The sequence below is a fragment of the Neovison vison genome, chromosome 13 (assembly GCF_020171115.1).
Source record: "Neovison vison isolate M4711 chromosome 13, ASM_NN_V1, whole genome shotgun sequence".
NCBI classification, from domain to species: domain Eukaryota; kingdom Metazoa; phylum Chordata; class Mammalia; order Carnivora; family Mustelidae; genus Neogale; species Neogale vison.
In genome coordinates, this window is record NC_058103.1 from 64,713,918 (window position 1) to 64,729,378 (window position 15,461).

The window sequence follows — 15,461 nt, forward strand, 5'->3', positions numbered from 1 at the left end:
AGGATGTCTCATAAAAACTATCAGTCAGCAAGGAGAATAAAGGGGCCTGTTTTCTCTTTCATATGTGCATGCAGAAAAGAAATTTTGATTAGGACCAAACAATTCAAGGGTAAGAAATGAATTTATCTTCCATTTCTAGTCTCAGCATAGCACCTGGTGAACGATGATGAGTGAAGGTAGATACTGAAGCCACAAACCTTTAGTTGGGCAAGAGTGACTTCAGAAGAGCAGCATGTGGCAGAGACAATAGGATCTCCTCCCCCGATGCCAATACCAGCACAACCCATGTCACAGACAGGCTTGGTCCCTCCTTCTGAAGGTGAGGTTTTGCCTTCAAGTCCATGATAATGGTGCATTTCTTACTTACAGATTATGTGCAGTAGCTTCTCAATTGAGGTGAGTTCTCCCCCCTCCATTCCTCCTACATCTTCCCCTTTTCTACACTGAAAATTAAGGAGACTGAAATAAACCAAACATACATTACATGGTAAAAGACTCAGAACCATGACATCTTTTCACTGGCTCTTAACCATACCTTTCTATCTACGGAGCTTTATGATTCCCTTTAGCAAGGGGCTTGGAACAAAAACCCACTTCTTCTAGTTAAATGTACCTCAACTTTCTTCTCAGGGAGTCTACACAGAAGACCCACAAGAGGCAAATGAACCTAACACAGATACTCCCTCTTTCTTCAGTCTAGTCTATTTTCATTTTAGCTGAGACTATGTAGGCTTGAGTTTGTTAGCTACAGTAAATGCTTTGGTTTCATATTTTGCTTCATTAGTACAGAATCGACAGTAGTGTTTTCCAAACAACAATTCTCATAAGGTCCTAATACTGAAGACAAAAACATTTATTTTAAGCATTTGTGCCTAATTTCAGATTCTTGGCCGTGTGTTAATTCCCAGCTCAGAAAAGACCTCAGAACTTTCCAAATTTAGTGAAATCAAATATGTAACTTCATAGCAAATCACAAACAAATTACTAGAATTTCTTTCTTGATTCTTCAAAAGCTTCTGAAATGAATGCAATTAAGTGTGTTCATTATTTCAGGAAAATTCTTAGGTAAGAAAGTAGCTTACTTTCTTATATTTATGTTACCTGCAAAGGTGTGTGAAGTGTTTTTCAAGTAATTTTGTGCAAGACAGTGTCTTCCAGGCAAAGTGCCAGGTACTATCTATACAGGAAAACAGAGAGGATCATAGATGAGTGAATTTATCAAGGGTAGCTAGAACTAGTTAACAGTTTTATATCCCTTTGAGGAATATGCTGATTCTATCAACTGAATTCAGAACAAGGTTCTTTTCTTGAATTCATGGTGACAAGGTCCTAGTCTCTCTTTTTAGAAGAGAGAGAGAGGCAGCTGAAATTGTGGCAGGTGGCTCACAATCTTATAAGGGATATAAACATGGGAACTACTCTTTTGGAGGGGTTTTCCTCATAAAATTTTCTGTCGTGTTTTGGTTTGTGTTAATTCCTCCACTCAAATATGTAATCTATTCATGTTAAAAGATCTCAAAGCATAACTTTTCAGTAGCCTATGGATCTGTTATATTCTTTATGAAAATGTTACAAAGCAAACTCATAAATACTCTAGGAAAGTGTTATAAAGCAAACACATCACCAAAATGGTATTCTTTTGGATACATCTCCTTTAAATTGCCATATACTCTGAAATGGGTTCACAATAAAAGAGTTGGACACTGTTGTAGGTATAATATTCCCATTTTAGGAGGTTGAAAGCTTATGCATGTGATGAGGAGAAATAGCCTTCTAACTCAAAGTCCGTTTTCATTAGATAAGTGCAGAATTATGAACATGTTTAACTCACAGAGAATTTAACAGAGATGGAGACAAGACTATGGAGAAATATATGTGCAAATTTTTCTTTAATATTTATTTCTAAGTTTGGGTTAACTAGTCTGGGTAATCGACAAAAAAAATTCCCAAAATCCTGTCTGCCATTTTACTCTGCTTTTTCAAGGTTACAAAAAGATTCCAGGGCTTTTCACCACAGAAATAAAATACTAACAAGCTTATTCAGTATCATTTTTCTGCAGATTGGATAGCAATACATTATTTGTAAGGCTAGCATAGTTTAAGAAATAATCCTTCCTCTAAACCCTGATGGGAGTTATGTTTGACTAGCTAAGTGTTTGAATACATAAATGCATTCAGCCTTTGGTATTTAAAGTGAGCATCATTAACTCAACATTTCAACTTAAACTTTGCTTAAAAGATAAAGTTTCACCCAAGTGAAATCAATGGAAGGTGTGTGTGAATATATGAGGTTTCAGCTTGGCCCACTGAGGAATTTTGATTAAAACAGACAACCAAATGAAGAAATCATCAAAATAGAGCAATTATTGGTTGAAGAAAAGATAACACTAAAAAGTCCTGGCAGTTTTTCTACTAAGTCTGAGTCATATATATTTGGGAGCTAAATTTAAGACTCCATCTTTCATATGCTTAATGGTTCATTTCACACAAACACATCCAAAAACACAGGACTGATTCCTGAAATACCAGCTTCTCTATAGTGGAACTTCTATTAAATGATCCAATTTTCCTAGCTTCTTTAGCATATTGATTCTTTCCCCAAATATTCACTAAGTGTTCACTGTTAACATTATTTGCTCAAGGAAGTTTGCCTCTGTTTTTCAAAAAAGACACTAAAGGTAGTGGTAACAAAATCTTGTACAAATATGGTTTAAGAATTTTACTGAAGTAAAATACTAATCATAGATCCAAATTTCCCATCACCCTTTACTCCATGTGGCATGTAAGCACAGAAGGGAGATGGAACAGGGGCACCTGGCCCACTCATAATATCATTAAAGAATAAAATTCAGCTTTCTAGACATGGAATCTGATATGCACAGTTGCATGTAGAATCCCTTTCCACTCTAGACATATTAAAGTGTGGACACTAATTTACTATTTTGAATGAAAATTCATGAGCGACTTCCTCAAGAGAAAAGCAGCCTGCCTTTGCCATTAATAAATAAAAAGGAATATGGAGTTCTTTCCCGCAGTAATTTTCTCAACTCTCATATATGCCTACATACATGTGAAAATGCCTGAGAAAAAGAAAATCAACCCTACAAATTTGTTAATGACTGGCCCCACTTTCTCATGGACTCATGGGTGGCCTGTCCATAAACAGTGGTTACTATGACAAAAGCCATGGGGCAGAACAAAATTCTAACCTCCGAGCTTAGAAAATATCAATTAGAAATATCACTGTAGACTTCTGGATGTATTTGGAGGCTTCTGCGAGGCTGTCAGGAAGTCAAACCCTTATCTAAATTCCCAGATAAATACACTGACTAAGTTCTAGCCAAAGAGCTAGAAACATTCTGAAGAATTTAGAATTGGTAGTGATTCAGACACAAATGGAGGGACACTACAAAGCAAGAGATGATGTCATTTAAAGAGAAGAAAAGAGTAAATCTTCCCATGTTACCCTCTGTGTGTTAGAGGGGACTAGATCTACACATGCTGTTGGCACAGTGAGGTGAACTGGGCAGCTTACCCTTTTGTCAAAGGACGACCCCACCCTAGGCCTCACTGGTTCTCAAAGATTTAGTAGGCAATAAAGAGTATTTACTTCTAGGGTTCGGGGAAGAAGTAAATAATCTGGAAATTACTCTCTGCCACTTAATCTCTAACAATAGGCTGGCAGCAGAATTAACATGGAGAGCCCACCTAGAATGATCTCCATCACCGAGCCTGACCTGCCCAGAGTGTTATGCTCAGACTACAGGGTTTTTAGTTGCTTGAAGACCTGCTTTTACTGAATTATGCTTTGACATCATTTCTTCAACCTACATTTACAAATTGCCCTGGCAATTTCATTTCTCTTGTACGGATGTAGTATCATAGAAGCCTGTCTTCTTAAAGAACTACCAGAGAAACTCCTCAGTCTCAGTGGCGTAAGAAGCTGTGCTTCCCTCGATATATATTATTTTTAATCTTAGGACACCATGAATTTTATGATGGAGGAGACTTTTTTCTTTTCTTCAGTATGGAAAATTGAGAGCCAAATTACAACACCTCTTGAGAACATGCAGAGAATATGCATTCATTTGTTTTCTGACACACATTTTACTTTTGCTTAACTTATTTCAGTCAAATATTTATCTTATTTTATTGTAAATATTTTTGTAAGTTGACTCAAATCCTTTGTGAAGAGGATGGGGGGAATGAATAAAGGAATAAATTTTAATGAGAAGAGTTAAGCTCTGCCCATTACAACGAGGTAGATTAACTCTGTCTTTGGTACCCTCTAATTGTCCCTGCTAGCATCTCTCTGCCTCTTCAGTGGGCCTCATCAACTCTCCAAAGCACTACAAAAATTAACATGGAAGGGAGATACAAATATGTATCTTTCTTAGTTGGCTTATTTTTAACATGGAAGTAATAGTTCCCCAGAAAGTACGCTTCTGCCTCTCTGGTTTGCCCTTTGCTGGATCCCGGCACGGAAGGCATTAGATCACTGAAGTGGAAGACTGTCCAGGTCTAAAATTAGTTAAATGTATTTGCACATTAAAAGGGTATAATATCATGACTCCGATGAGTACATTTCTACCAGTGAGATTTTTTTTTAGCCCAGAAAGACCTATTCTAATAATTGCGTAATACCCAGAATATCAGTCACCCAGAAGGTAGCCACATACTTCTTGCTCTTTCTGAGTGCATGATGTATTGTGATCTGAGTATTTAATAACATCAGAGTACAAAAGATGGAGCAAAAACAAAAAAACAAACCACAGAATGCACACCAATCAGATATTCATTAGATTGAGACAGGACCAGAGTCAGAGGAAGAAAGTAGAAATTCATGGTGTAAGTAATTGCCTAGTGATTGGTCTGTGAGTGCATTACCAACATTAGCACAAATAAGAGATAGTACTCCATTTTATGGCTGGTGTGTACCAAAAAGAAGACATTTTATGTAGCAATGTTCCCAAAACACCCACTGAGCACAAATTCAAAATGGTCATTCTGTGTGAGGAAAAGAGTATGACTAGGCATCTATGTTCGTCTACCTGCAGAAACCGTATTACTGGCACCGTCTCAACAGAAAGTGAGGACGATCACCCTGCAGCAGTAAAATCCAGGGTGATTATATCCCTTCTCAGGTGGTTAAAATCATTCAGTGTATCTTACTGCTTAATTAATTTAGAGAATCAAATTTGATCTTTAATCAAACAATAGTTTACATAGTGATGTATTTGTTTTCATTTGTCAAAATTATTTCCCTTTAGTGATGCTTTATAGATATCTGTGCATGTTTTTTTCATAGCAATACAGAGATGCTTCCTTTTCTGAAGGAAAATGGCCTCACCCTTTCTGCCAAACTTAACCTTTTGTCCATATAAAGTCCATTTAGTTCAGCCTGTTGTGCTTGGGAATTACCTGTATATCCTGTTTGTATTTGGGAGTAAAATTTACACCAAAACCTTGTGTGGTGAGGAGGGGATTACTTGTATATTCTCAGATACAGGGCATAGGCCTTGACTATGTCTCCATCTGCAGACATTCCCCGAGTTTCCCTATCGCCAGAGGAAGCCTGGCATATGACCAATGAGACTGAGGTATCTTCTAGAACTTTATCACAGGAGTAGGAGTCCCTAAGAACTTACTTAGTATTCCCTCCTGATCCCAGGAAGCAGAGTCAAAAAAGAGTTCCATGTCCCTCTGCTTCAACATCATCAAATGGTTATTTATAGTAGCCCTCAATACACACATAGTCTCACACATACATACCCTCCCTACAAAGTTAGTCTTGTAGCTTAAATCCTCACCGTCCTTCTACCCAACCTTTTTCTAATAGCTAATATCTGTGTACCTTTTATGAGAGCTCAGATATTCCCTCCCATCATAAATCTCCCGGGTCAAGGCACCTGGGTGGCTCAGTGGGTTAAGCCTCTGCCTTCAGCTCTGGTTATGATCTCAGGGTCCTGGGACTGAGCCCCAAATCGGGCTCTCTGTTCAGTGGGGAGCCTGCTTCTCCCTCCCTCTGCCTGCCTCTCTGCCTACTTGTGACCTCTTTCTCTCTGTCAAATAAATAAACAAAATCTTTATTAAAAAAAAAATCTCCCTGATTAGGCAGACCTCCTAGGTACCCCCATAGTACACTCTACCTTGAATTTTACTGTTTCATAAGGATGTATCTCAGTGTCTTTGTCTTTCTCCCTCATGAGACCAAGGACTACAGAGATTTAAGGTTTTTGTATCTTTTCTATTCCTAGCATCTCATACCACTCCCTGCAACATAGTAGTTTCTCAAAGTATATTTCATTAACTAACTTTTATATATATATTACATTACAAGTATTTTAGGTATTTTCTTTTCAATTATTGTACTTCTGTGTGACAAAAGTATATGGAATAGGGGGTAATAGGTGAAGGGGATTATGCACAAAGTTCCAGTTATAAAATTAGTAAGACACAGAGATGAAAAGTAGAGCATATGGAATATGGTCAACCATATTGTAATAACATTGTATGGTGACAGTAACTACACTTATGGTGAGCACTGCTCAATGTATGGAATTGCTGAATCACTACATTATGCACCTGAAACCAATATAGCATTGTATGTCAACTGTATACTGGTAATAAAAAAATTAATAAAAATTTTAAGAATATGAAGTAGGCTGGGATAACTATTCCCATTTTACAGACAGAGATATTGCCTTTTGAGGAAGTTAAGTGTCCCAATCAAATTACACAGCTAAAAAGTAGTGAAATGCCAACCAGAACTCCAGTCTTTAATTTTTAATCTAGGAGATACTCTCTCCTCCTTTAAAAAAAAATTAGACTAGAGAGAATTAATGAGTATCTCTAAAGGTAAAAATAATTTATGTCACTGGAAGCTATCTGAGGAGTCCTAATTCACTCTAAATCTAGGATCACAAGCTTTTACCTGTAACTTTGAGAAAGAAAATAACAGGTGACTACAGCCTTAAATTCCTGCCAATCAAGATACCACCTGGAATCCTCAATGATGGACCTTTTACTTTGGAAAACTTGTTTAATATAGCAGGAAAGATTCCAACTGAAATCAAAATGTTCGGATTACCCATATTTTTTTCAAACAAACATTCCTTAAAGATAATGTCATGTCTCTCTGGGTAGAGGAGTAGTTTACCATAATGTAAGTTCCCCCTCTCAAACCTCTGCTACCTCAGAGTTACCACACTGTTCTTGTTCATGGTTGAGGAGCCCCAAACATTCCTGAGCTCTAGACCTGCTCCCTGGGCATTTACACTTGGATGTTCCACAGACCATCTAAAGAGCCATGTCTCGAACACTCAGATTCTTTCCTCCACTCCTGCTCTTCCTTTTTCTTCCCCACCTCAGTGAGTGACATGTCCTTCTATCTATCAAAGGACACAAACCCAAATCATGGAAATCCATTCTTCAATTTCCCTTCCTTTAATGCCCCCTACACACATGGTAGCCAAGGTCTGTCTTCAACTTTCTTCTTTCAGTTTCCATTGGAAACTTTGAGCTTCCATTGTTATGGTCCCAGCTCAGGTCCTATTTCTAACTTGAATGACTAGAATAGCATCTTAATGGAGCAATGCCTACTCTTGTCCATGCCAATCTATTCTCCACACCACTGATGGAATATTGTTTCAAAACTGACATGCCGGGCAGTCTTCACTGGCTCTAGAAGTTTGTACACACTGCTAACTCCATAGGAAGCATTCTCATGGTCACTTCTGGCCATGAGGCATATTCCATGACACTTCTGGAAGGTCTTCCTGATTTACATCCATCTGCCACACACTGCGTCCCATTGTCTATGCATCCCCGGTACAGCCTGCACTTAACAGTTGTTCAACAAATATTCAATGTTAAATGACACAAAGGTCATTTGAATCTAAATCCTCCTATTTTCTTTCTCCTCCCTGAACTAGGAATTAGAACATGAGAGTGGTTCCTTTCTCTCTCTTCCTCATTCCCCTCATCTGATGGGTCATCAATTCTTTCTGGCTTCAGTTCCAATTCAATCTCCACATTCTCAATTAATTTCTAAACTAAAATCTTCACTGACTAAAGCAGTGTTTCTCAAACAGCAGCATCAGAATCACCTGGAGGACTCATTAAACAAAGGTTGCTGGTCCCCAGCTCGAGACTTTCCAATTTAGTAGGTCTGGAGTGGGACTAAGAATTGGTGTTTCTAACAAATTCCCAGGAAATACTGATACTGCTGGTTCAAAGAACACACTTTGAAAACCACTAGTGCAAAGGTTCTCAACTGGAAGTGGGCATTAGAACATATTTATATCTTGACTCGTGCCTGCCTACTGAATCAGAATTTTCAGTGGGGTGGGGTAGGCAGGCATTTCTTAGATTAAAGGTGCCTCAGTTGATTCTGATGCACTCACTACCCTGGTCAAGAACCATGAATTCAATAATTAACTCCAGGAGCAGGACTTCACCTTCTTCACAAGCCTTGTTTTTCACACACCCCCAATTTTCCATTCTGCTTTATGGTCAGATGGAACCAGCGGGCAGCTGATTATTCCAGACCTTTGCTCCCTCTCTCTGAGCCCCAGATCACTTTGAGCTACTCATTTATGCATCCATTCATTGATTGAGCATCTAGCACACACCAAGCACCAGAAGCGGGGCAGAGTGTGGAGAGCACGACATATGCAGCTTGGCCACATGGAGCCTACCCTCTTCCTCCGAGCACCCCTAGCAACCTCTGCTTCCCTTTATCTCTCATTTCCCAGGTAAATACTGGCTTACTGCCACACTTTCTTCCTAGACTGTAAGGCAGGGACCATGGTCTGTCTTTGGAGGTGCTCAAAAAACATTTGTTCAGATTAAATTGAAAAGCTCTTCCCCTGATCCAGCCTTCTTTCTTTCTTTTTTATTTGAGTAGAGTTGACGTACTATATTACATTAGTTTCAGGTGTACAACTTAGTGATTGGACAAGTTTGTATGTTATGCTATGTTCACCATAAGTATAGCTACCATCTGTCCCATTACATCACTATTACAATATGATGGACTGTATTCCCTATGTTCTGCTTTATGTTCCTGTGACTTATTCCATCACTGGAGGCCTAGATCTTCCTTTCCCCTTCACCCATTTTGCTCACTTCCTACCCCCTCCTCTCTGTCAGCCATCAGCTTATTCTCTGTAGCTATCATTCTGATTCTGCTTTTTGTTTGTTCGTTTTTAGACTCCATTTATGCGTGGAATCTTATGGTATTTGTCTTTCTCAGTCTGATTTATTTCACTTAGCTAATAACCTCTAGGTCTATCCATGTTGCTTTAGATGGCATGATCTCATCCTTTTCTATGACTGTGTAATATTCCATTGTGTATACATGCCACATTTTCCTTATCTATTCATCTATCAATGGACATTTAGGTTACTTCTGTGCCTTGTCTATTGTAAATAATGCTACAATACACATAGGCAAGAATATATAATGAAGAAAAGACAGTCTTTTCAATAAAAATGGTACTGGGAAAACTGGAGAGCTACATGTTTAAAAAAAAAAAAACAACTGGACTACTTTCTCTTGTTTCAAGAGAGAGAGGGTGAGATAGGGAGCAGGGGGAAGAGGAAGAGAGAGAATCTTAAGCAGACTCCATGCCCAGTGCAGAGCCATGGGACTTGATCTCACAACCCTAAGATCATGATCTAAGCCAAAATCAGGAGTCAGATGCTTAACTGACTGAACACCCAACCACCCCAAAACTGGACTACTTTCTAACAGCATTCACAAAAATGAATTCAAAATGGATTAAAAACCTAAATAAATGCAAGACCCAAAGCCATAAAAATCCTAGAAGAGCACACAAGCAAGCAGTAATTTCTCTGACATCAGCCAAAGCAACATATTTCTAGACACATCTCCTAAGGCAAGGGAAACAAAAGCAAAAATAAACTACTGGGACTACATCAAAATAAAAAGCTTTTGCAGAGCAAAGGCAACCATCAGTAAAACAAAAAGAAAACCTACTGAATAGGAGAGGGTATTTGCAAACGACCTATCTGATCAAAAGTTAATACCTAAAGTATATAAGGAACTTATACAACTCAACACCAAAAAAACAAATAATCCAATTTTTAGAAAATGGGCAGAGCACTTAAATAGACACTTTCCCAAAGAAGACATACAGATGGCCAATAGACACATGAAAAGATGCTCAACATCACTGACCAAGCCTTCTTTCAAAAATTATGGACCAATCCATAACCCCCTCTCTGCTATCTTTCCTGATCTGCTCCAAGTCCCCCATCATGGTCAGAATTGAGCTCTGCCTTCCAGGAGCCACAGCCCCTACCCAATAAAGATCTCAAACTTAGCACTTAATGGTCCTTTAGTCTACATTGCTTACAAACTGGCCCCTCCTACCAAACTGTGAGCATCTCCTTTTGGCCTTTAATCTCTGTACTTCCTATCAGTAATATTTGGCAAGTTAATGAAATTGATTTTATTTTCACTTAAGCTTACCTCCCATTTTGCCCAAACTTCCTTATGGCTTTAATGAAATCTCCTTAAGACTCTTCAGTTTCTCCAGAGTAGAAAAGTACCATAATTTAATTTCATACACTATGGAATATGCACAACAGAGGATTCAGAGGAATAAGTGTTTATCAAGGTCTGAATGAAATCCTCAGAGTGAACTGTCCACTCAGCACTGAGGTCTCAGCTGCAACTTAAACAATCATCCCAGGCACGCCAGCCACCTAGACTTTTTGCCGTCCAGTACTATGATTTATAAACTGAACAAAAGACATGGTTTGTGATCGACAGTAAGTCCTGAGAACAAGTAGGATGCTACTTAGTGAATTAAACAGCATCTCTGGAATTCATTTCAAAAATGAAATCACACAACCTCTTGACAGAAAGAGGGGCCAGGAAGGGATGGGTACACGTGACAAAATATACGGAAGGTTAAGTGTTCTCGACAAACTCTGCCCAGGTCATCATGCTGCTCACACAGTAGGCCTTCAGGGAACACTGACTGGGTGAAAGAAACAAAACCATCTGTAAGCGCTTTCATTTAAATTGGCAGGCATGAAAAGCACCAGTCTGCTCCCACAGAGAATCGTCAGTGACTCATGCATCGCATGTCCCTCCTGGAAGCCAGTTTCCCACTTCGTGATGCGGTAGCCAGTGCCAAATGTCTCCCATAGGTAAACAACACTGTTACTTGTGCTCACACAGCCTCACATACACTCGGGGAGATCTTTCCGCCACACATATTCATGATGGCTAAACACACAGTTCGTAGTTGAATATAAGTTCTGTTCTATCACCTTGATAGCGAACTTTTCATCAAGCCAGAGAGGTTAAAATTCATTTCTAAGCAATACTGTGGTTATGTAAACTTTGTAGAAATTTAAGATCACATTCTATCTAGCAGCTGAGTCTTCCCTGGAGTAGCTTATACATTTTTTCAACTACATACCCTTAGTACGCACATAGACATGGGGAGGAAATAAAAATACATGAACTGTATCACCGGCTTAATTTTCTCTTTGGTGGCTTGGACATATGTATCTGGAATGAAGACCCTAGAAAGCCCACACTATTCCCACAGTTGCTTATTGGAAACAATGCTCATTCTATGCAACAAAAGGAATGGTTAATGAAGTTTATGTATCATTGGAGCAGATAATTTTACAAGGCTGTGTTCTTAAGGCTCCAGAATTAAGGATTTGACTGTGGGAGCAAGGAGTCTTAGGGGCAGGACACCCCAGATAACCTCACCCACATGCATTCCTCCAACAATGCTTTTCTGTATATAAACAAAAAATAGAAAGGAGTATATGGTTTTTGTCCTTAGTATTAAATAGCTGCCTTTTCTTCAGCACACTCTTAAATTACTGCACAATGCACAGCCTTCAGCACCCCAAGGAGCATAAACAAAGGATATCAGGCAAGTTCACCTACTCCCACTTCACAGAACAATGCTTGTTGTTAACTAAGCAATTCCCAGGGCAAATGTATGATTTGTGGAGCCTAGAGTAAGTGCTCAGGTTGAGTCCTTGGAATCTGAGGTCAGAAGCACGTGGTGCCTGCTCAGTCCCCAGGGCTTTTAGAAAACATGAGAATGTGACCTAAAGTTTGTGCTTGCATCCACACCAAAGACTATTTAGGCATTGAGAGAAATTAAAGCACATTAAAAGCCTCAAAACAGCTTATTGTTCATGCTCCAAGATTTAACCTTTTCTTTCTTATTTGCTGCTATACTTTTCTTTTTATAAGTCCTTAGGAACATCTCCTGAATCACCTAAGATAAATCAAATATATACATAATGTGTCTATTTATAAAATAACCCTGCTAGAGCAGCAAACTACATAGGTTTGAAAATTTCTTTGAAAATTTGAAAAGTCCATTGCCATTTCCTAAATAGAATTATGACTCTTCTCCTCTCCCTGGATTCTTAGAACCTGGAATTTATAATTGATACTTAATTTATCCCCAAATATCTGTAACTATAAGCACTTAAAATACAAATGCAAACAAATGCATGAAAAGATTTCTTTCCTCTTGGCTTTTCAGGAAATATTTTGGTTACAGTCACACCCCGTAGGTTTATATGACGTTTATTAACATGTAATGGAACTTGGGGGAACAGTTTCTCCCCCGTGCTGTCTGGCTCATGTATAATACTGAAATAGGTTACTGTTTCCATTTTTATGAGTATACTATTATTAAGTCATTAAAATAATGAAATAATTAAATTTAATTAGTACTATTTTATCCTATAAAATAATAGAACTCAGCCTGAAAAGACAAAAAGAGAAAAAACTGTATGTACACACACACAATATTTGCATAACTTTAAAGCCAACTGGAAATATCTGAATGCATGAGTTAATTATTTAATAGTATGGGGAGTTAGTATAAGGTAAATATAGCCATATGTCCCAGGCTGAATGAAACTGGTGGGTCACTGAAGCTGTTTGGTCCTTTCATGTGCCATAGGCAATGCTAGCACTAGGCTGTTATTCCAATTGACTTTATGCGATGCTGACTGGCTAACCCAGGGTCTCTAAAGAATTATTAAATATCTGTGTTGTCAGGAAAATTATGTTCTCCCAAATTTCCAGTGAGTTTTTGATACTTAAAAGTTCCTTGGGTAGACTTTAAAATAAATGGTAAAATTTAAAAAGGGGGACAAAACACAGAAAAAAGATTTGTGAAGAAGAAAGACCAACACCATAGGCCCAGTGTAGTCCCACAAACGCTCCTACCATATTTGCTTTGAAACAGAGTTTCAAAATTTGTAAAAAGGCTGCTTTTGAAAAAAGAACCACCAAGTTAGGATGTTCTGGGCTAGATGACAGGGGCCACTAAAATCCACAGTTCCTGCACAAATGCAACAGGACACACGTGCCTACTCTCCCGAGCCTGCCTGGGTCTGTGTGCTGAGGAGGAAATGCCTGTCACACACCAACCGGTGGCGAATCACTGAAAAAGTAGAGATTAGCAACAGTCAAACAACAAAAAAGAATAGCTCCCTACCCATTGCCTCCCACTGAATGAACTTTTGACATATCGGCAAACTCTTCTTTCCTCTTGCTGCTGCTGGTGTACTGCTCACTGTAGAGCTTGAGGGACATCTGCTCAACAGCATCTCTTTGTGCTTCCAGGTAGCACAGCTGAACCTCAGTCTGGAGAGAGAAACAAAGAGGAACTGCTGTGTTAATCCAGAAGGAATGCATTTCAAGTGAGGTGTAACAACTCAAAGAATGGGAATTGTTCACATCATTATACTGCTCCTTTTCGGGCTGGATTTAATGGGATCAGCTGGGCATATTACAGAATTATATTTTAGATCTGAATCTTATAAGTTCCTCCTTAAAATACGACCTGAATAAATGAACTCTCAAAAGACTCAGTAAATATCACCAAATATCCCTGAGATCATAATACTGTATGATGAGATTTTACATAAAAATTCTGTGAAATTCCTTAATAATATTCTTCCTCATATTGCCACATATGTAACATTTATTTTTTAAAGATCTCCCTCCAACCCATACATTTGCATGGACACATATTCTGAACGCTTCTCATTATCTTCCCTGAGAAGAATAAAAAAGCTTAGTACCAATTCTAATACATCTTCACTAGAGACAATAGACTTCGTTTATTACATTTTTGGGGTCCCCTGTATTATCATCTTAATTTAAAAACAGAAGAAATAGTGATTTTGCTGTGTTGGTTTGAATTGTTATATCTTTCAGAGTTTCTTGAGGCTTACTGTAGTAAAGAGAGGTAGTAAGTTCACCATGCTGTTTTCTATCAAGCCAAGGCCAAAAGAATGCTGAATAATATTTGGCATAGAAATGTACTGAATAGATGCTTTATTTATTGCAGCTGTTATGATCCCTGTGGCTTTAGGGCTCCCCAGAACACCAGATGAGACCAAGAATGCTTGCCCATGGTAACGGAGGGAAAAATGCTGAGTTCGCGTGCGCTGTGGACCAAAGGAACTCTTCTTTCTTTTGGCCCCCTACCTCACTAAATCCAGGCACGTCTGTTCACATTTCTGATAAGCCTTCAAACTGTTACTTCTTTTTAATTTAGTTACATATTGTGTTAAAACAGTTCTGGGTCAGCTGCTGGGTAGTTGCCAGCATTCTACAACGTTTAAGAAAAGCCACGTTAGACATGACCTTCTGCCAACTTTGTAAGCCAACCAAGGCCTTTTGCCTGATCTTGGCCTTTACAGACTTGACCGTGGAAGAGAAAACAAACCCCAAGCAGCATTATAAAGTGGCAGCTGCTTAAAAGAGCAAATCAGGACTCTGTAAATGAAAAGGGTGGTTTATGAAATGTAAGATCTCAAGCGATTCCGGAGTTTCTAAGTTGTTGCTTTCTACAAGCAGTTAATTATGAGTGCTGTTGAACTACGGAGGAGGAACTTTAAAAAAATGCAAAAATTACTATATTCTTATCATTGAAGTTTCAGAAGTCAGTTAAAAACTATAATCTGCATTTGGTTCATGTGAACCTTTCGTGCCTAAACTAATTGGTAACTAATAGTCAAAGAACTGAAAAACAATAATCCTCCCAAATGCTAACCCTTTTCTACCTTTCCCTTCCAGACTGTACAGATAATGAGGAGATCATCCCACATCAAGTATTCTGTTGAAAAACCCCATTCAAATAGTGTATCTCCACCATTAGGTGCCAAGAACCATGTCTGATCCCTAGAGGTTCTTATTAGTTTTTAACCATCCTAAGGCAACAAACTGGACCACTCCTTATTCTGGATAATGATCTCACAAATGTGTGCCACTGGTCACAAAAAGAGTCATCAAGAGTGAGGTCAACTTCATGTAGACACCACTGCCAGGGAAAAATAATTGGAACTCATCCCTTTGAGATCCTAGGCCATCTCTGTGTACAAAGGGACACATTTCTCATATGGCAGGGATACATGGAAAGAGTCTG

General features: G+C 38.6%; 1 protein-coding gene across 2 annotated transcripts in view; it reads right to left on the reverse strand.

Annotated features, from left to right (window-relative positions):
• AKAP6 (A-kinase anchoring protein 6) overlaps positions 1-15,461 on the reverse strand; it is a 552,477-nt gene that overhangs the window by 116,438 nt on the left and 420,578 nt on the right. For both annotated transcript variants that reach the window (XM_044232056.1, XM_044232057.1), the window contains one exon: positions 13,524-13,672. In XM_044232056.1, the coding sequence (XP_044087991.1) occupies positions 13,524-13,672 (149 nt within the window). The remainder of the gene's footprint in view (positions 1-13,523; positions 13,673-15,461) is intronic.